Here is a 25,219-nt window from a genome sequence, read left to right as displayed (position 1 = left end):
ATTCCAATAAACACCACCACACTTGTTGATCCTCCTCGTATTGATTTTACCCGGACATGCTCAGTAGCACAAGCCGCAATATGTTCGCCGCTTAATCACCACTTGCATTAAAATGGAAGATTTATTACTCAACATCGTCAAAGAATCCACAGGTACAAAACTCGCGAGTTTGAAGCAAAGCGCACAAGAAGCACACGGTAAGTTTCCCATTCCACCTCCTCCCAACTAATCCAACTCTTCCAGACTTGCTGTGCAACCAAAACAACCTTCTTAGAAGCCCCAGCCACGAGCTGCGGACTGTTTGTTTCGCCCCCTTGAAACAAGCACTAGAAAGCAAGAAGAGCAAATTGGTATCATTGTCTCTCACTGGGTTTAATGTAAGTAAGTGGAGGCGCAACAAGTCCACGGTAACTCACTTCTTGTAGAAAATTGTAAGAGATGAGCGGTTCCAGTCGGGGACCGAACCAGAGGATGATTCTTTGTGGCTTCCGGCGCAACTGCTCCTGGCGACGTCGTCGATGTTATCGCACTGCGAGGACACCCAAGTGCATGTTTTAAGAGTCGTGTTGAATTTAGCGTGTTCGGCGAGTTGGGCTCTTAACGGGAGGCTGGTGATGTTGCTCATCAGTCGCTGTGGAGAAGCTTATGAAAGCGGCACGCAACCTGTTAGAGCGGCTGCTCAAGCAGCTGCAAGTCAGACTCTCACCGCGTTCTGTACTTTCCTAGACGAGGAGTGTCAAGAGATTTTACAGCAGCAACAAAAGCACAAGAACTCGGGGAGCAGTGCAGAGATGGTCTACACGAAGACTTCTGCAGTGGCGTGCTTCAATGAGGCGATTCCTGTGATGCAGTACCTCTGCAGCAGACTGGAAGAAGCGAAGACGTAACGCGCCGTTCTTCTTGTTTTTTGGTGGTAATTTTTCGGTTCCAGACAACCAAAATCGAATGACCTCACGGTTTTCCTTCTGGAGTGTCTTCTGACTCTTGTTAACACACTCCCACACACTGTTCATTCGAATATTCACTTCACCACGTTCTTGTGGCAGAGGTTTTGCCCAGCACTGTTGTCTCTTCTGGGGGCTCCTGGGGACCCGGCCGGACAGTGCTTGACCACCAACCAATCGAAGATTATCTACAGGTACCCCCTCAACCCCCCACCTTCCATTCGCTAAATTCTGTTGGTAGCATTGGAATCCAAGTCGTCCGCTTGGTGGGCCGAGAGCGCCCCCTTAGACCAGTCCTGGAGGCACTTTTCCACCGGATGCTCCTCCTCCCCAGTCCTCTGAAGCGATTGGAGCCTTTGAGGGCCGCCCGGGAACTCTTACGATCTCCAGGAAGACTCGCAGACTTGTTGCTTCTCAGTGGGGCTATCCATCGGCACGCCGGAGACGACATGGCCATCATCCGCTTGTACGTCTCTTCCTATCGTACGTCTTGATAGTGTTAAGTTTGTAGGATCATGGATTCCATCGAGGAGTCTTCGCAGTGCAGCGACACCAACGTGCTTTTGGCTAGCGTGGAGTGCGTGGGGGCTCTCTTGGGGTCGCTGGAGGCACTCTGTCGAGGTGAGGGTCTCAACCAAGAGGGTGCAGAGATCGCGAATAGTCGCTACGTCGCTTTGGAACAAGCGGACTACACTGGGCCGCTCACCTACCAGTCTTTGGCGAGGTTGCCCAAACCTTACAGGTACTCAACTCCTTCTGCCTTTTGCCATCCTCCTTGTCACGCACTCTTCTTCAGAGACGTGGTGGCCAACTTGAAGTGTCAAAGCGACTCCGACAGCAGCGGCATCGAAGGGAACATCCCCGACATTGAAGGAGGCTCCGAGTCTGATTGCTCCGGAGCCACTGAAGGCCCTGAAGAGTTTGGAAGTCAATCAGAAGACAGCATCATGGATGACGACAGCTTCTTGACCAACCAGCAGTTGCAGAAGCTCCACAAACTCCCCAAGTCTCTAAATCTGGGGCGTAGCGGTCTGGAGGAGTGCAACACGGACGTGGAGCGACACAACGCCCGCCACTTCGTCAAGACTCTCCAGAACATCCTCTTACCAAACTTGTTGTCTCTGCGGTCTTCGATTCAAGTCGACGAAGTCTTACAAGAGTTTGCTTCCAAGTGCTGCCAACACAACTCCGCCCAGAGCTACGAAATCTCCACCATCATGAATGCCGATGGGGTCTACTTGGCCACGTATTCCGCTCTTCTGCTCGACTTGAAACTCATCCAATCGGGTCATTACGAGAATAACAAAGACGCGAGTGTTCCCATCACCGAAGCGCAATTCGTTGAAGAGATCCATGGGAGCGGCGTCTTGGTCTACGTGTCGGCGACGTGGTTGTGCGAGCTGTACCAAAACGTGCTTGCCAAGTCTTTGTTGTTGAATGCTGGGTACCAACCCAAGGGCTTGCAGCAACCAGCCATCGTCAGTTTGTTGACGGATGTCGGCGGTCTGTGTCCGTCTCAACTTCTTTCCGACTGGCAGAAACTCCAGAAGGTGCACGGAACCCCCGACAGCAGCCCGGAAGTCGAAGCCGGAATCAAACTCTCCCGGAGAGTCTTAACCTGTTGTTGGGCCTCCGTGGTCTCGGTGCTAGGAGCCCCCTTAGGGGACAAAGTGAATTTCACGGGAACCTCAGCGCTGAGTCGCTTGGTGGCACGAAGAGCCCGGCAAAAACACCGGCAGCGACTCCGGGACGACATCATGACCGCCTGTCTTGAAGGACTACATAAAGTAACGTCTTCAGGAGACCTGGTGCGTCTTTACATTGATTGTTTTTTGTAGGCGGCGAGTCTGAGCAACACCTTGAAGCTCCAATCCAGAAGCTGCAGTATTCTCGCTCTTCTTTCAGCCTCCTCGTGCAAGAACCAAGGCGCCAAACTCCCCGCCTCCCACGCCCTCTCCCTCGATGTCCTCCTCTCCAAAGGCCTAGCTCTTGGTTCCCACAGCGCCGCGTGTTGGCCCCACGTCTTCAGCGCGTGCGTCGCCGTGGCTAATCTCGAGCACGCTCTCTTTAGCAAAACTGGTTCCACCCAACTCCTGATGGTGGCGCAGAACACGCAGAACAACACTGTTACTTCCACGACGTACACAAACAGTAACGAACGACTTAACATGGCTTTCAATCTCAGTAACGACGAAGAAACTTGGTAAACAAGACGGTTACTAATTGATTTTGTTACTAGGAGTTTCGGGTTGCAGTGTGGATGTCTACAGTTTCCTGCACAACACTTCGTACTCTTCAGGCGGTGGGTCACAGAACGACGCTTCCGTTTCGGAGATCGTCGAAAGGAGTGGAGCGCATAATGCTCAGTGTCAGGGGATTCTAAGAGGAGTCCACGCGGCGAAAGTCTGCTGCGTTTTGTCACAAAAAGCGGATGAACTCTTCCATTCGGCGGCTTTGAGGCTGTCGCTGCCGGGGCTCTGCAGCTTCCTCACGGAGCTGTGCAAGGCGTCCCATACCCAGGTAGCGTATTTTAACAGTTTCTTCTTGGATCTCTTCTGCTACGTGTTTGTTCTAAACAGATTTTGATCAGGTTGCTGTGGAAAACGTTGAATGTTTATTACAGGAAACTGTAAAAAATTGGTGTTTTTTCGGAATTTTCTGTTTAAAAGTGTTGAAAATGTTTAGCATCAGTGTCATTTACGCCCGTACTGTCGTAATTTCGCCCAATTAACGGAAACAAATGAGATTTAGCTTCTTTTCACTACACTTTTTACATTTTGTTTTCCAAAGAAGCCCGCGATCACAAATTAGAAATTTTAGATGGATCATTTCAATTTAGTTCTAGCATAAACGTGAAAATGTGAGTCCATCTTTCATGTAAAAACTCGTATTTTAACACTTCTTGTATACTAGAGCTCATTACTATCAGTCCACTTATTAAAAAGTAAAGTCCCTAGAAATTTTTATCGAAAACAGTTGGCAGAAAAAGCGTTTGACCTTGGAGCCATTGTGACATGCGTAGAAGCTAATCGTCCTGCGCAAGTTTGCCAAAACTGTTTAATTATTATTTAAATCTCTCTTTTGGCACTTACCTTTGATTAATAACTACTTAACTAATGTGAGACTTTGACAACGTGTTAACCTCAAAAATCGTTATTCAATTTTCCCCTAGTTTTCTCCCTAAAGAATCGAAAGCCGGATTTACACTCAAGAATTTTAGAAAATTTACACAGGAGAGTGGACTGACAGTAATGAGCTGGACTTTAATTGTCACATGGTGTTAAACCCCACTTAGAATTTGTAACCTTACTTTTTTGCATTGTCAATTTTGACAAATTTCATTTTTTTATTTCAAAATGGTTATAATTTTCGGTGTACCTAAGCAATTTTGTACAAAAGCAGCAATTTTCTCAAATTTTGTCGCTTTAACATGAAAATTACCACAATTACAGGTGCGAATACTCAATACTGGAAGTTTTTGGTGTTTTATAAACAAAAATTTTGAAAATTTGGCCTCGTCGATCTAACATTTTGAAATTTAGCGATCTAAAATTAGCAAGTTCCCTGAATTTTATCAGTCTAGCAATAAAATTACGAAAATTAGAGGTGCGAATACAAAATGTTGAAAGTTTTTGTCTGATTCTATAAAAGAAAATTTCTAAAATTCGTCCCCGTGAATCTAAAATTTTGAAATTTAGAACAGTAAAATAACAATTCAAAAGCAGCAAATTCCTCAAATTTCATCGCTCTTGTATCAATTGTACGAAAATTACAGGTGCGAATGCACAATATTAGAAATTTTTGGCCTGTTTTATAAACAAAAATTTCTAAAATTGGTTCCCGTTGCTCTAAAATTTTGAAATTTGGCACAATTAAATAATAACTCAAAAGCAGCAAATTCCTCAAATTTTGTCGTTCTAACAAGAAAATTACCAAAATTACAGGTGCGAATATACAAAATTGGCAGTTTTGACTCGCTCTATGAACGAAAATGTTTAAAATTTGGCCTGGTCGATTTAAAATTTGGAAATTTAAGACTGTAAATTAGCGATCTAAAAGTAGCAAGTTCCCTAAATTTTAGCAGACTAGCAAAAAAATTACGAAAATTACAGATGCTAATGCAAAATGTTAAAAGTTTTTGGCTCATTCTATGAACGAAAATTTCTAAAATTCGTTCCCGTGGATCTAGAATTTTGAAATTTGGAACAGTAAAATAAGAACTTAAAAGTAGTAATTGTCTCAAATTTCATCGCTCTAATATGAAAATTACCAAAATTAGAGGTGTGAATAACTCAATATTGAAAATATTTTTGGCATGTTCTATAAATGAAAATTTTTAAAACTGAAATTTGGGACCTAAAAGTAGCAAGTTCACTAAATTTCATTAGTCTAGCAGTAAAATTCCGAAAATTACAGGTGCGAATACAAAATGTTGAAAATTTTTGGCCCGTTTTATGAACGAAAATTTCTAAAATTTAACCCCGTCGATCTAAAATTTTGAAATTTGGAACATAAAATAACAACTCAAAAGCAGCGAATTTCTCAAATCTTGGCGTTCTAACATGAAAATTACCAAAATTACAAGTGTGAATACACAACATTATCAGTTTTTGGCTCGCTCCATGAACGAAAATTTTTAAAATTTGGCCTGGTCGATTTAAAATTTGGAAATTTAGGACTGTAAATTGGCGATCTAAAAGTAGCAAGTTCCCTAAATTTTATCAGTCTCGCAATAAAATTACGAAAATTAGAGGTGCGAATACAAAATATTGAAAGTTTTTGCCTCATTCTATGAACGAAAATTTCTAAAATTCGTTCCCGTGGATCTAAAATTTTGAAATTTGGAACAGTAAAATAAGAACTCGAAAGTAGCAATTGCCTCAAATTTCATCGCTCTAACATGAAAATTACCAAAATTAGAGGTGCGTATACTCAATATTGGAAATATTTTTGGCATGTTCTATAAACGAAAATTTCTAAAAACTGTCAAATTTAGGACTTCAAATTACAGACCTAAAAGTAGCAAGTATACTAAATTTCATTAGTCTAGCAGTAAAATTCCGAAAATTACAGGTGCGAATACAAAATGTTGAAAATTTTTGACCCGTTTTATGAATAAAAATTTCTAAAATTTAACCCCGTCGATCAAAAATTTTGAAATTTGGAAGAGTCAAATAATAACTCAAAAGCAGCGAATTTCTAAAATTTCATCGCTCTAGCACTAAAATTACCAAAATTACAGGTATGAATAAATTTGACAAAATTTTTTGACTCGTCTACTATAAACAAAAATTTGTAAAATTCGTCCTCGTCGATCTAAAATTTTGAAATTTGGAGTAGTAAAATAACGACTTAAAGGTAGCAAATCCCTTAAATTTCGTCCCTCTAACATAAAAATTATAAAATTTACAGGTTCGAATGCAAAATGTTAAAAATTATATATAAGTTCTATAAATTAAAATTTCTAAAATATTAGCCCCCGTAAATCTAAAGTTTTCAAATTTCGAACCATAAAACAATAACTCAAAAGCAGCAATTTCTCAAATTCAATATCCCAAGTGCGACAATAAAATGTTGAACATTTTTGACTAGTTCTATGAACGAAAATTTCTAAAATTTGCCCTCGTTGCTCTAAAATTTCGAAATTTGGGATTGTGAACAACTCAAAATCCGCAAATTCCCCAAATTTCATCACTCCAGCGTCACAATTACGAAAATTACAGGTGCGAATATAAAATGTTGAAAATTTTTGGCTTGTTCTAGGAACAAAAATTTCTAAAATTCGCTCCCGTTGATTTAAAATTTTGAAATTTGGAATAGTAAAATAACAACTTAAAAGTAGCAAATCCCTGAAATTTCGTCCCTTAAACATAAAAATTATCAAAATTACACGTTCTATGAACAAAAATTTCTAAAATTCTTCCACATCAATCTAAAATTTTGAAATTTGGAACAGTGAAATAACAACCCAAAAACAGCGAATTTCCTAAATTTCATCGCTCTAGCATCAATTGTACGAAAATTACAGGAGCGAATGCACAATATTGGAAATTTTTGGCCTCTTTTATAAACAAACATTTCTAAAATTTGTCTTAATTTCTGTAAAATTTTGACATTCTAGACAATTAATTAATAACCCAAAAGCAGCAAGTTCCCTAAATTTCATTAATCACGAATATTACAGGTGCGAATATACAATACTGGAAATTTTTGGTGTTTTATAAACAAAAATTTCGAAAATTTGGCCCTCTTGCTGCAAAAAGTTCTCTAAATTTTATGAAATTAATAGCAAAATTACGAAAATTACAGGTGCAAATACAAAACGTTGAAAATTTCCCAAATTTCGTTTCTAGGATCAAAATTACGAAAATTATTGTTTTATAAACAAAAATTTCCAAAATTCGTTCCCGTTGATCTAAAATTTTCAAATTTGGAACAGTAAAATAACCACTCAAAAAAAGTAAATTTACCAAATTTCGTCGCTCTAGAATCAAAATTACGAAAATTACAGGTCTAAATACGCAACATTGGAAATTTTTGGTTTGTTCTATGAACAAAAATTTCCAAAATTTGTTTCCGTTGATCTAAAATTTTGAACTTTGGAACAGTAAAGCAACAACATAAAAGCGCACCAACTTCCTCAAGTTTCGTCGCTCTAGGATCAAAATTCCAAAAATTACAGGTGCAAATACACAACATTGAAAATTTGTCGCTGTTGAAATTTATGACTGAATTACAAAACGCAATTAAAAATTTTATGGAAACTCTGATATTTCACCACTTCTTTTAGATCTTCACCCGCTACGAAGACACCCCTCGCCAGCAGAAAAAATGGTGGAAAAAAGAGCTCGAAGCCCAGCAAAAACCTCCGGCGACTCTCCTCCTCCACCGAATCGGAGAAGTCACCCTAAAATGCATCCGTTCAGGGCGCCCCTTAATCCACACCATGAAAGTCTGGTCGATTGTGGGCCCCCACTTCATGCAAGCGGCCTGCCACAAAGACCGCACCATCTCCAAGAAGGCGGTGCAGTGCATCCACGACGCCGTCACGGCGCTGTTAAACGAGCAAGCCGAGCTCCCTCACTTCCACTTCAACGAGGCTCTTATCAAACCGTTCGAAAACCTCCTCTGCTTGGAACTGTGCGATTTGGACGTCCAAGATCAGATCGTTTCGTGTCTTTGCGAGTTCGTCGAGGCCAACCGAACGGAGATTTGCTCAGGATGGCGGCCGCTGTTTGGCACGTTGCGAGTGGCGAACTCGAAGAACAACGCGGCGGCGATTTTGGACGTCTTCAGGATTTTCCTGTCGACGGACAACACGCTGGTGTTTGCCAACGCCGCGCTCGACTACATTCTCTGTTTGTTGTCGCATATAAAGAACGCGCAGTGTGAAGAAGAGGCGAAGCCGCAGGAGAAGAAGAACGTCACGTTTTTGGACAAAGAAGGTGATTTTCCATCGAAGTTGATCATCGGGCCGGTGGACTTGTGCATCGAGTCGCTGAAGTTGCTCCAGAACTCCGCCGCCATCTTGTCGATGATGTTCAACATGCCAAAATGTCCGAACTTTAATATGACGCACAGGATGAGCATTGACACGGACCCCCAGCTCGTCGATCCCGTCATCCAGAATATCGAGATTGTTAACTTCCACCAGGACGTGGTGGACTCGATCAACTACAGCGTGCTTTCGACGCGGTTTGACCTGGAGCTGTGTGAAACTTTACCCAAGATGGACCGCCAAAGTAACGTGTTGAAAATCTGGTACATCCTTCTGGAAGGTCTGTCTTCGGCGTCCATCATGGCGGCGCAGAAAAACCAACCGTTTGTGGTGGAGACCCTCTTCAAGTTGTTGCGCGATTTAATCGACAATCCTGGAGTTAATTTCGGGTTGTACTGCATCAACCACCTTCTTCTCCCGATGGTGCAGAACTGGATGCGCCAAAACTCCAAGATCCAGAAGCCCGGAGAGATCTGGCAGAACTTCAAGCACTGTTGCGGCCTCGCCAGTGAGCTGGTGGTCGACTACCTCCACCACCTTCAGGCCTACGAGGAGAATCCAGCAGCAACGTTGGCTTTGAAGCAACTCCTCTTGATCCTGGTGGAGTGTATAACTCAACCCAGTGAAAACATCGCGCGACTGGGAACCTCTTGCATCCGCCACGTGATTCTTAGTGCCGGGAAAATCCTCACTCCTTCCCAGTGGGAGATTCTCGTGGTGGCCCTCCACAGAGCGTGCTCGGTCAGTCTGAATCCTCTCCACCAGCTCACGTTGGCTTTCAAAGAGAACTCCGACAGCTTCTACGGCGACTTAGCCACGGTGAAGGTGGCGGCGCGCAAAGACAGCACCGTCTCAGACAACGAGAGGTTGTACGAGCTGGCGCAACAAGTCTTCCTGATGCAGTGTCAGCGGACGTGCCAGAAGTGCGCGGGGAAGTTGTGCGAATGCGATGTTAACATTGTTATAGACGACCGCAGCTACGTCTTCCTCTTGTACCCTCTGGATATGTCGTCCATCCTGAACCCGGACCTGTACACTGTGAGGGTGCCATTCAGAAACATGGTCGTGGGGATTTTAGCGCACCAAATGCTCATCCAAACCATCTCCAGCGCGTTGTTGCAGAACTTGAACCACATCACCCCAATCCTCAACATCTTGCAAATCAACTCGTGTAGCTTAAGAGGGATTTTGACCCACGTCAACGCTAAACACGTCGATATCCTGTTGAAGTGTCTGGAGGTTAGTAACGTGCGAGCGAAGGAATTCGACGTGAGACCCGGACTGAAGTTTTTGACCCAGAAAGTGGGGAATTTGAGTAAAGCGGCGAATTTGTACACCCAAGCCAACACTTCCGAGGTGGTGCAGATCATCGTCTTGATAGAGTTGTGCTTGGACGGCATCGAAAAGTACAGAATCAAGCCGAAGGAGTTAAAGGAGCTCCTGGGGAGGGAGGTGAAGACCCGGTGCACCACTGACCTGGACTATGTTGAGCAGTTCTTGCACAAGCTCCAGAACAAGTGGGAGTACCTGTGCGAGTCTTACATCAATCTAACGATTAACATCCCCGACGCCCAGGACAGCGAAGACGAGCTTAAGAGCGAGAAACCCTTCAAACTCGCTGAAGACGACAGTCTGAGCTCCAGCACGGATTCCGAGGGGTACTTAGAGAAGGAGGTCCTCCCCAATATAAAAAACGAGGAGATTTACGAAAAGACCAAACTCAAGCAGAGTCGGAGCCTCGACGAGACCGTGTTGAAGAAAAGCAAGTCGGAGACGTCGTCCACCGACGACGAAACCAACGAGATGGCGGCCAAGTACACCAAGCAGGCGTACGATAAGTACAAGATCGAGCTCAACGCGATTAAGTACGACACCAACACCTTACTGCAGATGAGGAAGTCGACCATCTCCAGTGATAACATCGTCGCGAGCTGTAGTGAGACGCTAACTCCAAGCCCTCGAGTTAACCCGTTTATGGTCTCCAACGTCGTACCACCACCCCAGCCGATTCCTCCGGAGATCCAACAGCAGAGAGCCATCAGTATCTTCAAGGTGAGTTCGAGGGTGTACGTCTTCGCGTAATGTTAATCTCATTCTAGGACTCTGAGGCTTATAAGACTACAAGAATCGAGACCATGGAGGCGTGTTTAGAGTTGTTGAGTAGTCTTTCGTCGGAGAAGTTGTCGCCTTTGGCGACGGTTTTGAAGCAGGGAGCGGTGCTGTTGATCGCGGCACAAGACGAGAAGATTAAGAGTGCCGCTGAGAATCTTCTGAAGCGGATGAACATCTCGTACATCGACCATGATAACTTTTAAGTAGATTTAGTCCAATGCACTAGCTTGCAACCTTTTACGAATTCCTTTTAAAGACTGGGCCGTAAAGTCTGATTTGCATCTCTTTTACCTTATTCTGCTACTTGTGTGATCCAGAAAGTTTTTGATCGGGTTGGCTGTGGAAAAAACGTATGTCTTGGTTTGGATGTTTATTACAGGAAACTGTAAAAAAGTTGAGGTTATTTCGCGGATAAAATGGAGTTTTCTGTTTAAAAATATTGAAAGTGGCAACCATTGGCCTTGGAAGACTTCAGTTCGTAATTCTGCAGTGTCGGTTGGTCGAGTTCTGTTGTAATTTCACCCAATAAACAATTATAACTTGGTTGATAAATGACAAGTTGTTTACACTACGCCAGACGTGTCACATTTTGTTTTCCAAAGTCTCCCGGGATCAAAAACTTGGATCATTTAGATTTAGTTGTAGCATAAATGTAAAAATGTGTATTTTATGATGAATGTACAGAGATGGTAGACAATAAATTATACGTCAAATTCTTTATGTAAAATATGTAGATCCGCTGTGAATACTTCAATACGCAGTAGATTTTAAAATATTGTTTCTGATCATTTGGCACTCAAACATCATTGAAAAACGGCCAAAAAAATCTAAACAAACGACCAATAAAGGGCCTAAAATACTTAAGAAAACAACTTTTCGACATCTCAAAAGTAAAGACCGTTTTTTTTTTAAACCACCAACACCGCACTCTCCTAGCACTTTACAACCGGCAACACCGTCGATGGTGATTTTTGGTGATAAAACCAAATAGGTTAGCTGCCTAGTTGACAATTTGATTACACAAAACGGCCTGTCAGGCTGTGTCGAGTCTTTTCACTATTAAATCCTTTGATTTGCAATCCAACAAGCTGTAAAAGAAACGTTTTTAACGGAAACACTGCCAAATTTTCAGAAATGTCAACAACTTTTTCTCACCAAAAATCTCCCTAGGCAACGTTGCCGGTTGTAACGCAGGGGAAGATTGCGGTTTGGTGGTTTAAAAAAAAACGGACTAGCGAAAGATTGGATTGTATATGGTAGTGGTTAAAAATCACCTAAAACCAAGAAACATAAAAATTTTTAAAACGCTGTTTGTCAAAAATCGGTTGGTAGTACTGATAGAATCACTAACATATTTCAAATTTCAACGCTTGTCGTTTTTGGTTAGTACACTTTTGGTCACAGAATTTTGAACAGGATTTTTACGTTATCTCGAGAAAAAATAATGTGAATCATACTTTAATAATATTATGATTGGTTTCAAAACTTCAAAATAACTGTTCATGGGAATACAATAAAGACCCATTCACATTGGACGGGTGATTTTGTCCAAAATTCTGACCAAAAGTGTACAAATAAAAATTGAATAATAAAGTATTATCAATAATTCCTTCTGTTTTTCCTCCACTCTGAAATAACGCCTCGACTCCATTTTTCTATTTTATTGTAAACTTGGACCTTGCTCGGTCATCGGGTCATCGGGTTTTGCCACTTCATGATTAAATTAACATTTTACATATTGGACGAACTGGTCTATTGTGAGCCCAGAGAGTTAAAAGTCGAAAATTCACCGCATTAATTCCATCGATATTCTGAAAAGTACTGAAATAACTTTTCTAAAATGAAGATCGTGGTTCTGCTTTTTACTTACTTTTGGTCATGTAAGTAATCATCAAAGTAAACATTTAGAAAATGCATTTGTCTCCCGCATGTATTTCTTCTTTGATGTTTGGTTTTTTTGTGATTACGGTTCCAAATATTTCAGATTTCCCACTTCTTGGAATTTGTATGCTTTCGTCTGTCGTTGACATTATTGAATAATTTCCTTTCGCATGTCTTTTCGCCACATTTCGTTGGTTTTTGTTCCTTGCTAACGCTAGACACGTGTTTTATGGTAAATCAAATTTAAAAATTAAAATATTATTTTTCGGTTTCGCGTTCATAATGAAGATATTTCGATACGCGTTTGAGCGTATTTCGGTATCGTAATGGACCAATCCCGTGCCAATATTTCCAGGGGCATTTATTTTTTTTAGGTTTGCAGCAGACAAACCGTCAACCTGCCGTCAACGTTGACAATTTAGATTTTGGTTTTGAAAAACCATGATAAATCGATCAATAAACTATTATTACTTGTTGTACTTGGCTTAATAATTCATCGGAGAAAAACTCTTTGGATGCAAGAGAACCATTATGATCATGATCAACATCTCCGCTGTCTTGACTCCCTTGCGCTCCGGTAACCTCAAAACGTCACACTTGTCAAACTGACTGAAATCAAATTTTTTCGTTTAAAATAAGGCAAAATAGAAAAAATAGCGTATGATACTTGTTCATAATGCATTTTGCCGCGCTTACTACTTTATGACGTGCGTGCGGCAATAGTACATTATTACAAGTATTTCAGTCACACATATGAATTATGCTAAAAATTAAGCTAAAATAAGATTTTTAGAAACTTTTCATTGTAGCACTAAAATTCGTATAAAAAAATGAACGAAGCTTGTATGATTTTTGAACACAGAATCACGTCATTCTAATGCCGTAATATAAAAACGTGTGTTTCAAGTGAGAATAAAAGTGGTTAAGATTCTAGCAGAGCATATTTGCCGTAGAGCTCCACAATTTTCACAAATTATGACCTTTAAATATGTCGAAATGCGCTGTTCAGTCTTAGAAATGGATAACTCAACCACTTGACGGTTATTATTTTTATGGAGGTTTGAGTAAGGTGGCTGTGAACGATTGACAAAGTCAAAGCCGTAACCACACTATATCGTTGGGCGAACTGTACAGGTGTACCCTAAAGTGCAAAGATTTTAACCCCAATATCAGGCAACGCTGTTTGACACAATGACCAAATTTGGCGTTCCAAAATGTCACCGTTTCCGATGAAAAAATTATTAAAGTTGTCGGCAGAACTGGTGGCGCGCCACTGATGTCTTATTTTATTATTAGGGTAGGCCAGTTCAATGTCAAGTTCAGTCCAGGCCATTGAAAAGTTGGGAATAAAAACGCTAATAAACAAGTAGCAAAAAAGACATTTTAAAACTCAATATGTGTCTAGAAATTAGGATTTTTTAAGCATTGGCATTCCTTTTTTATAATTTTATTTTTTGAAAAACTTCTCAATGTTTCTTTTCTATAACTTGTAAACGATAAGGTCAATGTTGCATTAGAATAAAAAATCGATGCAATAATTCTTGAGTTACATGCAAATTGCATATGAAAATCACTAAAAACAGCGTTTTTTGAGACATGAGATTAGTTTTTCAAAAACATCATGAGAAGAGTTTTTACGTCGTTGGAAAGCAATTCGATAACTTTGCAAGTTTTCAAGAAAAAGTTATAAAAAACAAATTTTTCTACGTTTTTTTCTAAAATGTCTTCACCAGTATAGTGCAATCAATCTACTACAAGGTGTTTATAAATGTTTCTAGCATCAAGAGTGGCTCTGGAATTTTATTTTATTTTGCCGCTTTATTTTCTTAATGAATTTTACTACATATTTAGAAAATTATTTGTTGTCACTTATGTCAACGACGTCTTAGAGTTGGTTTTGTGTCCAAGTTTATGATTTTCAGATTTCAAACCACAACTAGAACAGTTTTTTTTTCAAAGTTTGCATTGCTCCATAATTGAGGTTAACTATAAATAATGTCAGTTGAAAAATCTAAACCCACATTTGTAATAAGCGGCAAATGTCTTTGACATTTCATAGCCACCTTTGATGCTAGAAACATTTATAAACACCTTGTATATTTTCAAAAAAACCTTTGCACAGATTCAAACTTGTTCAACGTGGCCGCTCACAACACTGATCAAGAAACAGAAGAAAACCCCCCAGATATGTGTAACACAACTTTTGACGCGGTTGCAATGATCAGAAGAGAAGTTTTCTTCTTCAAAGACACCGTAAGGTTACTTATTTCACCCATTTGTGTTGCATACCATCGTTTTTCTAGTACTATTGGAGAATCAACGAATCCGGAAAATTAATGCCTGGTCATCCAACGAAACTTACGAAACTTTTTCACGGACTTCCACTCAATTTCACCCACGTGGATGCAGTATATGAGCGACCTGACACCAAAATCGTGTTTTTCATCGACCAGAAATATTATGTTTTTAGTGGAAATAGATTAGACCGAGGGTATCCAAGACCATTGACGGATATGGGACTTCCAGAGAGTTTGCGAAACATTGATGGGGCCATGGTTTGGGGGCACAACGGGAAAACGTACTTTTTCAGCGGGTCGAAGTTTTGGAGGTTCGACGAAGACGTACAAAAAATCGAGTTGGATTATCCCAGAGACATGTCTTTGTGGAAGGGCGTCGGGACGGACGTCGACGCCGTGTTCCAGTGGCAGGACGGTAAGGAAAGTCTAATAAAGCCGTTCGTTAAGTAAAATGGTGGGTTTTCCAGGGAAAACCTACTTTTTTAAAGGAACAGGTTTCTGGAAGTTTAACGACATCCACCTGCGAGTTGAGCACGAGCAGCAAAAACTCACAGGACCATTCTGGATGGGGTGTAGAAATAACCTTGAGGGTGACAAAGTTGGAAATGAACTTAGTCACTGTCAAATGTAGGTTAAACTACCTACAAAGGTGACTAGAAATCCTGTAACGCGCTTTTTTGCCGCTTTGTTCTCATAGTGAATATAACTATGTTAAAAAATATTTTTTCTCCAAACGTCACAAAAGTGACAAAAGTCACTATTTTTTATGTTATAAGTTATTTTTTATGTTTTCTATGTTATAAGAAATGAACAGCGCTCGTTGACATGGATACACTTTTGCTGCCTAGGCAGAAAAAGTACTTTTTGTAAAATTTGACCCTCTGGCGACAACCCAACATTTCAAACGGCCATAACTCGGTTACTTATTGACAAATGTTAAAAAATTATAATATTTTTGGATTCAGCGTAAAATTCTGCGTAAAATGAGACCCAAATTTGTTGAGTTTGCTTAATAAATAAACGAGGCATTGGCCAAAAACTATTTTGAAGACGTCATTCTCGGGTGATTTTGAATCAAAGTTTTTAAAGTGAAAACGACGTTTAATAGCTTTGAATTATATATCAGTCGAAAGAGGAGCTCAAAATCTATCTACTGGCCCAATTTGAGATCTATCGGACAAATAGTTTACGAATTATGGCCAAAAATTAAAAAAATTAAAATTTTTCATCGTTTGAGTCGGATTTTTTTCCCGAACAATCGACTATCAAATTTTGGGCTTTTGATAACGTTTTCTAACGTAAAATGAGCCGAGAAAAAGGATGGCGCAAACCGCATCTCCATATCTCAAATAGTTTCCGAGATATTTAACTTTAAAAATTACGAAAAATGAGGAAAAATAAAAATCAGCTTTCCGAAACTTTGATCGGCCATAGCTCAGTTATCTGTTGTCAGATCTAAATTGAAATCCCAAATTTGGAATCTGCGTAAAATTCTGCGTACAATGATGTATAATAACTTAAGTTTACTCTTAAAAATAAGCGAGATATCGATATCGGAAATTTGGCATAGTTTTAGTCATGAATTTTCGCGAAAATTGCGTTTTGTATGTAGGTGATGTACTTATTTGTCGAACATTTAAATAACCACGGAAATCGTATATAAACGCAACAACACTCTGGCGAATCTCAGTGTTGATCACATCACTCTGACGTCACACGCTCCAACAGACGTCTCACTTTATGAACACACCTCAGTTACTGACAACCTTGTCAACCCATTTCGCGTAGGAATTTAGTGTTTTTGGTGTATTTTGCAGCATAATTTGCTACCAACCTATATGTCAACTGTCGAAATCTCCCAATCTCTCACCATACTATACTGCAATTGAATTGCTCGACAAAAACTACCACTTTTCTGCCGTATAACAAAATCTACTATATAATATCACTTTTACGTTAACAAAATTTTAAGGCAGTATGGTCGAGACAAATTGAGCTGAAGTTTGTTGCGGATACTTTTTTAATGTTGCTAACTTCAGACCTTTCATGACAGTTGTAGTATTGGCAACGCTGCGAGCCGTTAACATAACCTACAAATTACATTTCTGTTTGTTAATTGCTAAGATGTCTGAAATACAACTAGAACTGTTTTTTAAAACCAACTTTGCTCTAAAGTCCGTTTTTTTTAAACCACCAACACCGCAATCTCCCTCTGCATTACAACCGGCAACGTTGCCTAGGGAGTTTTTTGGTGAGAAAATAATTGTCAAATGTTTGACATTTCTGAAAATTAGGCAGTGTTTCCGTTAAAAACGTTTCTTTTACAGCCTGTTGGATTGCAAATCAAAGGATTTAATAGTGAAAAGACTCGGCACAGCCTGAAAGCCCGTTTTGTGTAGTCAAATTGTCAATTAGGCAGCTAACCTATTTGATTTTATCACCAAAAAGTCACCATCGACGACGTTGCCGGTTGTAAACTGGTGGGAGAGTGCGGTGTTGATGGTTTTTAAAAAAACGGACTTTATAATTGAAGTTAACTACAAATGTCAGTTGAAAAATCTAAACCAACATTTGTAGCAGTTTATAATGAGCGGCAAACTTCTTTGACATTTCGCAGCCACCCTTGATGATAGAAACAAACAGCTCTAGTTATTTAAAATATCTATAAGTTTAAAAAGTCATTCCGAGTTTACGTCTTTTTAAAAACGTGTATTGTGTATTGTTCTTCATTTCTAATTTATAAAATCTTCAATGACAAACATACTGAGACGGTAGCCATGTCAAATACGTAGTCAAATACTTTATTAAAAATAGATACACTGTGAATACTGCAATTTAGTCTTTGCCTCTCCCTAAGTCATACCCGAGACTTCTCAACCCTTGCATCACCACGTTGACCGCAATCCTAACTTCCCCATGTCCGACCATCTGAATCACTAAAACAAACAGTTTTCAATCGCCAAAACGCTCTCAAATCATACAATGATTCCCAGCAGTCGTGGCCAACATCTTCGGCTGTATCAACTCCGGCTGGTACCCAAAGAACGACCCCACATACCCCAACATTGAAGACGCTAGTGGTTTAGCTAACGAAACGTCGAGTTTATGTACGCCAGGCCTCAGCGGCAGATGAACGCGGCCATAGCCTTCCAACCGCATGCCTTTGTACACACTGACGACGATTTGGGGCCCTTGTAAAATTGTACAATCAAAGCGTGGTTTTCACGGTTCAAGGGGGCGAGTATACTTACACCCGTAAACATTAGTAGATTTGAAATTGGCCTCCAGAGGGAAATTAAGGACGGCTCTGTCACCATTTGTCACCACGTTGGAGGTTTGGGAGAGGCCTGCTTCGAGCCCCCCGATGATTTTCCAGTCTGGACCGGTTACAAGTTCGTACTTGCAGTGCCAGGAACTACCTGCAGGGGCTAAAATGTCGATGTATTCGATCTGACCGGAAACGGAAACTAGAAATGTACCGTCTGTCATAGTACAGACAGTTTGAAGCCATTCTTTGTTAATTATGGAATGGAATTATGTTTGTATCGTACTGACTAGTACAGTTTAACAAACGCTCTAGTGCGGTTATGGCTTTGACTTTTTAAATCTTTAAATCTAAATTTTTAAATTGTGTCTCATTTAATAAATATTCTATATAACTCCTTACATTTCGAGGTGATTTTGTTACTCAACTCACCCAAACTTACTCAAATTGATGATGACGCAATTATATTAATTGGGGATACTAAAGAAAAAAATACATGTATTGAAACATTTGGAAATTTGTGGTTTATAAGTCTTGACTGTCTTATTAATAGTACCAATTTAGAAAAAATTAAACCAAAAAGGAGTATATTTAGAAATTTTTATTTGGACAACTGAAAATGTCAATTTTTTCAACACTGTAATTTCGTTATTTTTAGTGCGACAGGAACGAAATTTATGCATGTTGTTTCTTTTGTTTGTTTTAGTAATCACTAATTTGTAAAAATTTAGATCAAAAAGTCGAATTTTTACAAATTTTCGTTTTAAGACCAAAAAAATGCCACCAATTTTTTTTTATCCTGTAATTTTTTTTATTTTTTATACGATTTTAACGAAATTTGTGGAGATTATCACTCTCGACTGCCTTATTAAGAGCGTCCGTTAATTTAGAAAAATTTAGACCGAAAAAGAGAATTTTTAGAAATTTAGATTTCGAGGAGCGAAGAAAAATTTTTGTTTTTTAACCAAAAAAAATGTGACCAAAAATTTTAAACGACCTGTACTTCATTTTTAATGCCACTATAACCAAATTTGTGAAGTTTTAGAAAAATTTAGACCAAAAAAGGAGAATATTTAGAAATTTTTATTTAGACAACAGTGAAAATGTCAATTTTTTCAACACTGTAATTTCATTATTTTTAGTGCGACAGGAACGAAATTTTTGCATGTTGTTTCTTTTGTTTGTTTTAGTAATATCACTAATTTGCAAAAATTTAGATCAAAAAGTCGAATTTTTACAAATTTTCGTTTTAAGACCAAAAAAATGCCACCAATTTTTTTTTATCCTGTAATTTCTTTATTTTTTATGCGATTTTAACGAAATTTGTGGAGATTATCACTCTCGACTGCCTTATTAAGAGCGTCGATTTAGAAAAATTTAGACTGAAGAAGAGAATTTTTAGAAATTTTGATTTGGAGGAGCGAAGAAAAATTTTTGTTTTTTAACCAAAAAAAAATGTGACCAAAAATTTTAAACGACCTGTACTTCATTTTTAATGCCACTATAACCAAATTAGTGAAGTTTATAAGTCTTAACTGTCTTATTAAGAGTTTTAGAAAAATTTAGACCAAAATAGGAGAATTTTTAGAAATTTTTATACAACAGTGAAAATGTCAATTTTTTCAACACTGTAATTTCGTTACTTTTAGTGCGACAGGACCGAAATTTATGCATGTTGTTTCTTTTGTTTGTTTTAGTAATATCACTAATTTGCAAAAATTTTGATCAAAAAGTCGAATTTTTACAAATTTTTGTTTTAAGACCAAAAAAAATGCCACCAATTTTTTTTTAGATCCTGCAATTTCTTTATTTGTTAAGTGATTTTAACTAAATTTGTGGAGATTATCACTCTCGACTGTCTTATTTACAGTGCCGATTTACAAAAATTTAGAGCGAAAAGGAGAATTTGTAGAAATTTTTATTTCGAGTGGCTAAAAAAATTACAAAAAAAACTTGAACGCGGTTTAATTTCCACATTTTTGGTGTCACAAGAACGAAATTTGTGGGCGTTATTTTTAAGGTTAAATAGTCAATAAAAGTTGTTGAATTTGGGTTAATTTTAATATATCTTTGTTAGCCATTATTTCTAATAACGTATTATCTTTATTTTTGTAAAAACATTGTTAATTTTTTTTGAAAGTTTCTATTACTAAGTGGGACTTAGGTCCATATAATCTAATTTTTCTAAGAAGCATAAGGAACCTAGTGTAAAAATATGCCCAAAAAATATTTTTGGATCAAAAATTACGACTATTACGCACGATTTGAAATAAATAGTCATCAATAACTCGCAATGCTCGCAATTAAATTGCATGTTTGAAAAGACATTGAGAATATTTATTACGGTTCATTATGATTATGGGGGTTTGCGGTAAGGTGGCCATAAACGGTATAAAAAGTCAAAGCCATAACCGCACTAGAGCGTTTGATAAACTGTACTAGGGGGAATGACCAAGGAGGTTGCTAGGTGACGTTTGTTTGTAAACACGTCAGAAGTCAATAAATTTTTCTGAAAATGGATATTTACTTACATAACTCACTATAGATACAATTCATTTAACATAAAATAATAGTAAACAGTAAAAATAAATAATACGACGCTTATTTTTACAATGGCGGAATAATGTACATAAAGTTGAAGCTGTAGTGGCTGTGAAACTTAAAAGAAATGTCGTAACAAAAGGCGAAGGCCTGTGTCGATGTATAAAAAAACTAAAATATAACTTCGTTAGAGTTACACTGACTGACATTTATTATAAAGTTACATGAAATACTTAATGAAACACTCATTCAAACTTACAGTCTTATAACAAGCATCAAATCATGAAATCTTTGGCAGTTATCCTTTATTATACGATGGTTATAATAATAATGTACAAAAAACGTTTTGAATTGAAAGTAACTGGACGCAGCGGCGTTCCCAGATATAAACAGCTATTTGATTATAAAAATTGTGTACAATCGAAGCTGCTGTCGGTAAAAATTATCCTAGAAAAATCTAAGTCATATACAACTAACGGGTGTTCATTCAAAAGTCATCAAGTTGGCGAGATAAATCTAACCTCAATGTCAATGGAGTTGGCACTACCGGCTGTAAAGTATGCAACCTCCCACTCTGGAGGATCATTGTCCATTTAAATACCATTGAAGCATTGTTTAGATGCGGTATTTAATTATTTTTTACTATGGTTGTATTGAAACCATTTAATACAAGGTGTTTATAAATGTTTCTAGCATCGTGCACTACTTTGCCGCTTTGTTTTCATAATGAACATAACCATCTTGAAAATTATTTATAATGATAACTGGAACAGTTTTCTTCTCAAAACTTACTTTGTTCTATGATTGAGGTTAACTACAAATGTCAGTTGAAAAATCTAAACCCACATTTATAATGAGCGGCAAATTTCTTTGACATTTCATAGCCACCCTTGATGTTAGAAACATTTATAAACATCTAGTATGCATTATCTATACTGTCATTGAATAGTAATAGTTTATTTTAGGACACGTTTGGCGTAATTAGTGGTCCAAAAACGCCAACAAATGATGACTTTCCAAATTTGATATTTTAAAAATCGCAAAAAAAGTTACAGGCGTTTGTCGCTTGACGATGAAAATTCAAAAATAAGCTTTTATCCTCGTTAATTTTAGAAGAAAGAATTTGGAAATGATGGATTGTCCACGAGTTTTTGAATAAAGTGAACTTTTCCTGATACGATTTTTAAGAAAAGTTGCTCAGAAGACATTCCTTACACAATTTCAACTTAAAATTCTTATTTCGATTTGTTTTAAATATTAAAATCTTTAAATTCGATCGTTAATTATTGATAATGAAATATTATTATTCTGTTCATTTCTGCTAAATAAATAATTTTGTTAATTTAGTTCTAGTTTACTAGTATATTATAAAGAGTTTATAAATGTTTCTAGCGTCGAGGGTGGCTATGAAATGTCAAAAAAGTTTGCCGCTTATTACAAATGTGAGTTTAGATTTTTCAACTGTCATTTGAAGGTAGCCTCAGTCACAGAGTAAAGTTAATTTTGAAAGAAAAACTGTTCTAGTTATGGTTTAAAATCTAAAAATCAAAGACTTGGACATAAAACCGTAACTAAAACGTCGTTGACGTGAGTGACGTTTTAAATGTAGTTAAACATAGTCATATTCACTATGAAAACAAAGCGGCAAAATGGCGCATGGTAAAAATTCCAGAGCCACCCTTGACGCTAGAAACATTTATAAACACCTTGTACTAAAGAACTCATGTATGTAATAAAATAAAAATTGGAAATTTTTTGCTTAGAAACTCCTCATTTGGTATAAATGAATTTAAAATTCGATTCTAAGCAACTTCTCTTAGAATAATACCTAACTTTTATTGATATTCCTAACGCGAAGTAAATTACAAGAAAATAGCTTTATTTAAAAAATTCTAATAGATAGAAGTTGCCATATCTGCTGTATTTAGTATGGTCATGGATTTTGCAAAGTTGCATGTAAATATCCCTAAAAAGAACTTTACGATTTTATCAAAATTTAACTAAATGTGCCAAAAATTAATAGATATACTATATTTCAGAATTATTGACATCTCGGTAGGCCATGTCTGTGTAAAACGCCTCTAACAATGTGAACGACTTTTAGCATTTTGGTTCTAAAACTATCAATGTAACATTTTGAGGTTATGAAGTAAATTACTTTTTTAAGCTAATGGATTGATATTTTAATCAGATTCTGAATTGACGTGACACACATTACATACACATAGGGATAAATATAAATCTAAAAACACTAAATACGCTTATATTAGAAGATTCTGCCAACATAAATTTGAATTTCCAAGGCACACTGACACGTCAATAATTCTGAAATATACATTATGTCCCCGGATTGAGTTCACAAGAGGGAAAAAAAGTTTATTTTTCATTTTACAAAAAAATGACAAAGGAATAACATTTTTTGCTTATTTCAAAACAGATAAATCTGTAATTAAAATTTCAAAATTATTAGTTTCTACTCTTAAAATTATTTTTTTCATTATTTTTATTTATTAAATTTTGTAATCGTATTCAAATAATAGCAGGCTGTGGATTCACAAAATCAAATAGTGCGTTAAAGATTAAAGAAAAATTTTCCTAATAATGTGTAAGTATTAAAAAATTGGAAAAAAATGCAATTGCATCCTTAACAATAATTGAGAAAATTCGAAACAGTCGAAAAAATTACGAGTTAGAATTGAACTATGTGCTAAAACAGGTAATGGTCCAATCAAATAGAAATTTGGTTTGAGTTAAGAAACAAATTTCATTTCTTTGACATTTTTTGCTAAATTAAAATAAAAAAGTTCTTCGTTATATTTTGTTTTTTTCGATTTCCAGAACACAGCTTGATAATATTAAAGTTTTAATTAAAGATTTATTTATTTTAAATTAAGCGAAAAATATTTATTCCTTTGCCATTTTTCTGTAAAATGAAAAATAACGTTTTTTTCCCCTCTTGTGAACTCAATCCGGGGACATACTGTAGTATAGTAGCTCGTATTCTGACTGAAATTAAACATTTACCCCACTACAATAAAAAAATAATTAAATACTGCATCTAAACAACGCTTTCAATGGTGTTTAAATGGACCGGCAGGGTTGTTGATCCTCCAGAGTGGGAGGTTGCATACTTTACAGACGGAAGTGCTAATAACCGACATGCGTTTTCTTCTGTCAAAAGAGCGCCGCTAACTTGACGACTGTTGGAACACTCGATATTTTACCATACAAGTTTGACATAAATATGTAAAATATCTGTAATTACGAATTCTTCTAACATTAAACTGACTTATTGTGACATTGTACTTAGCACCACCCAAATGGCAGTATCACTAAACCGACTATCCTGACACGGAACTCGTGAGCAAATTTGTCACCAAAATTGAGATTTGCTTGTTGTTCCCTTGATTAAATCTGTTGTGCCTCGAGAACGAAATTTGGCACAGACAAAAGAGGCCCACAACTGTGTGGTAACGACTCTATTGACTTGAAAACCTCGAAAAAAACAACTGAATAAATTCCCTTCTATGGTATTATCATCACTGCCTGCATTTCCCAAAAAGTCAACGAAATTACAACTCTGTGACAGCGTACAACTGGCGTTCACTCTCACTGTTAGCGTACACAGCTTCGTTATGCGCTTGATCTTGGATCTTCACCGACCGAAATTGCGAATGATTCGGTTGCGCGCCCGCGCCCCTCTGCAACGATCGGAATTGCATGCCCGGCTGGAACGTGGAGGTGTTGTCTTGCCACGCGCCCCTCTGCAGCGAACGGAAGTTCGCGGGATTCAGCGGCGTCTCGACGCTCTGCGAGATCGTCGCCGGGACTTTCGGAATCGGCGGCTGCTTCCTCGCCTTCTCGTCCGGCGTCTGCGGGAGGGGGCGGCGCCCTAGCGAACTGAACTTCTGGATGTTGGCTGTGCGCTGCTGCGGTTCTTGCGGTTGACGCTGTTGCTCGAACTTAAAACCTATGAAGTTTGGGAAGTCCTTGCAGGCAGCCCTGGGTGAGGCGCGAGATTAATTGAGAAGGGGTGAGGGGGCGGTTTTACCTGTCTCAGTAGAAATCCGAGCTTTCTAGTGTCTTGCACTGTTTGCTCAAAGTCGCGTACTTTCCATTATTAGGTCCTGGGAGAGCGGGGTCATGGTGGTGGGATGGGAGCCGGCCGAGAGTGTGCCCCCGGAGATGAGACATATGGGCCGCACCTCGGTGATGTTCCGGGGGGCGCATGTCACACCCATCTCTGTAACGAGAACATGTTGCATTGCACATATCGGTGTCGACAGCGGCTCGGGGAAGACGCTACTCTAATGCTGTTGCACACACAAGCCACTAGTTTCATGCTATGGAATGAGTCGTACGGGGCCCCCCAACACCCAAAATCGCTCTTTACTTGCATCCGTTTTGATATTGTGCGATTAGAAAAACTCATTCTCAGTTGGCTTTGAAATTTTATGTCATGTCATTGATTGTCATTTGTTTCTGTCGAATAATTTAACGTTGTCAAATTGACAGAACTTAGACGATCGTGTTTTGTACCCCAAAACCCAACTCACACAACACCGCAACATTTGAACGAACGAATTACATGATGAAAATTTGTGACCTTGGGTGAACATTGCCAACCTAAAGCAACTAATTGTACAATCGGTTTAGGTTTGGCAGTTATATTTTTATATAA

At 38.4% G+C, this 25,219-nt stretch overlaps 4 protein-coding genes and 1 long non-coding RNA gene across 8 annotated transcripts in view; 3 read left to right on the top strand and 2 right to left on the bottom strand.

Moving 5' to 3' along the window:
• On the top strand, nt 1-11,270 carry LOC148170784 (brefeldin A-inhibited guanine nucleotide-exchange protein 3). 2 transcript variants are annotated; one of them, XM_088040443.1, is made up of 11 exons: nt 1-197; nt 244-377; nt 426-883; nt 932-1,138; nt 1,186-1,410; nt 1,456-1,686; nt 1,741-2,731; nt 2,783-3,147; nt 3,200-3,464; nt 7,735-10,494; nt 10,542-11,270. In XM_088040443.1, exons 1-11 carry the CDS (start codon nt 113-115, stop codon nt 10,755-10,757), a joined length of 5,937 nt encoding a protein of 1,978 aa, XP_087896569.1. In that variant the 5' UTR covers nt 1-112; the 3' UTR covers nt 10,758-11,270. The 2 variants fall into 2 exon arrangements, with proteins under 2 accessions (XP_087896569.1, XP_087896568.1); XM_088040442.1 differs by lacking the exons at nt 1-197; nt 244-377; nt 426-883 and having other exon boundaries at nt 917-1,138; nt 2,783-3,128; nt 3,184-3,464.
• A 1,016-nt stretch (nt 11,271-12,286) lies between these two features.
• Nucleotides 12,287-15,453, top strand: LOC148170783 (matrix metalloproteinase-2-like). Its single transcript, XM_088040444.1, has 4 exons — nt 12,287-12,434; nt 14,558-14,688; nt 14,739-15,147; nt 15,200-15,453. The coding sequence occupies exons 1-4, from the start codon at nt 12,395-12,397 to the stop codon at nt 15,361-15,363; spliced, it is 744 nt and encodes a 247-aa protein (XP_087896570.1). The 5' UTR covers nt 12,287-12,394; the 3' UTR covers nt 15,364-15,453.
• Nucleotides 15,454-16,051: 598 nt separating this feature from the next.
• Nucleotides 16,052-17,566, top strand: LOC148170782 (uncharacterized). Its single transcript, XR_015770326.1, has 2 exons — nt 16,052-16,983; nt 17,060-17,566. It is a non-coding gene; the product is annotated as an uncharacterized LOC148170782 (long non-coding RNA).
• Nucleotides 17,518-18,307, bottom strand: B9d1 (B9 domain-containing protein 1). The gene is made up of 3 exons (XM_088040445.1): nt 17,984-18,307; nt 17,714-17,923; nt 17,518-17,668 (listed from the first exon to the last, which is right to left on the bottom strand). The coding sequence occupies exons 1-3, from the start codon at nt 18,219-18,221 to the stop codon at nt 17,568-17,570; spliced, it is 549 nt and encodes a 182-aa protein (XP_087896571.1). The 5' UTR covers nt 18,222-18,307; the 3' UTR covers nt 17,518-17,567.
• Nucleotides 18,308-24,016: 5,709 nt separating this feature from the next.
• Nucleotides 24,017-25,219, bottom strand: part of tty (tweety) — a 29,950-nt gene continuing 28,747 nt past the window's right edge. For 2 of the 3 annotated variants that reach the window (XM_088040569.1, XM_088040570.1), the window contains exons 6-7: nt 24,590-24,781; nt 24,452-24,540 (exon numbers count right to left, since the gene is read on the bottom strand). In XM_088040569.1, the coding sequence (XP_087896695.1) occupies nt 24,595-24,781 (187 nt within the window). In that variant the 3' untranslated portion in view covers nt 24,452-24,540; nt 24,590-24,594. Of the gene's footprint in view, nt 24,541-24,589; nt 24,782-25,219 lie in introns of all 3 variants that reach the window. The other variant, XM_088040571.1, reaches the window with a different exon arrangement.

The sequence above is a fragment of the Gnatocerus cornutus genome, chromosome 7 (assembly GCF_029298725.1).
Source record: "Gnatocerus cornutus isolate USDA-ARS CGAHR chromosome 7, icGnaCorn1.1, whole genome shotgun sequence".
In the NCBI taxonomy this organism is placed as follows: domain Eukaryota; kingdom Metazoa; phylum Arthropoda; class Insecta; order Coleoptera; family Tenebrionidae; genus Gnatocerus; species Gnatocerus cornutus.
The sequence above is the reverse complement of the archived record's forward strand: the minus strand, read 5'-3'. Positions and strand labels throughout refer to the sequence as shown.

Bases quoted from the DNA above. Each gene is read 5' to 3' on its own strand.
- LOC148170784 (XM_088040443.1), top strand. From the start codon at position 113: ATGGAAGATTTATTACTCAACATCGTCAAAGAATCCACAGGTACAAAA. The intron at 1,139-1,185 runs GTACCCCCTCAA...TTCTGTTGGTAG, and splicing joins CAATCGAAGATTATCTACAG to CATTGGAATCCAAGTCGTCC. The intron at 3,148-3,199 runs GTAAACAAGACG...TTCGGGTTGCAG, and splicing joins AGTAACGACGAAGAAACTTG to TGTGGATGTCTACAGTTTCC.
- B9d1 (XM_088040445.1), bottom strand. From the start codon at position 18,221: ATGACAGACGGTACATTTCTAGTTTCCGTTTCCGGTCAGATCGAATAC. The intron at 17,924-17,983 runs GTAAGTATACTC...CAATTTTACAAG, and splicing joins ATCTACTAATGTTTACGGGT to GGCCCCAAATCGTCGTCAGT. The intron at 17,669-17,713 runs GTATGATTTGAG...TGTTTGTTTTAG, and splicing joins CACGACTGCTGGGAATCATT to TGATTCAGATGGTCGGACAT.
- LOC148170783 (XM_088040444.1), top strand. From the start codon at position 12,395: ATGAAGATCGTGGTTCTGCTTTTTACTTACTTTTGGTCAT. The intron at 14,689-14,738 runs GTAAGGTTACTT...TCGTTTTTCTAG, and splicing joins TTTTCTTCTTCAAAGACACC to TACTATTGGAGAATCAACGA. The intron at 15,148-15,199 runs GTAAGGAAAGTC...TGGGTTTTCCAG, and splicing joins CGTGTTCCAGTGGCAGGACG to GGAAAACCTACTTTTTTAAA.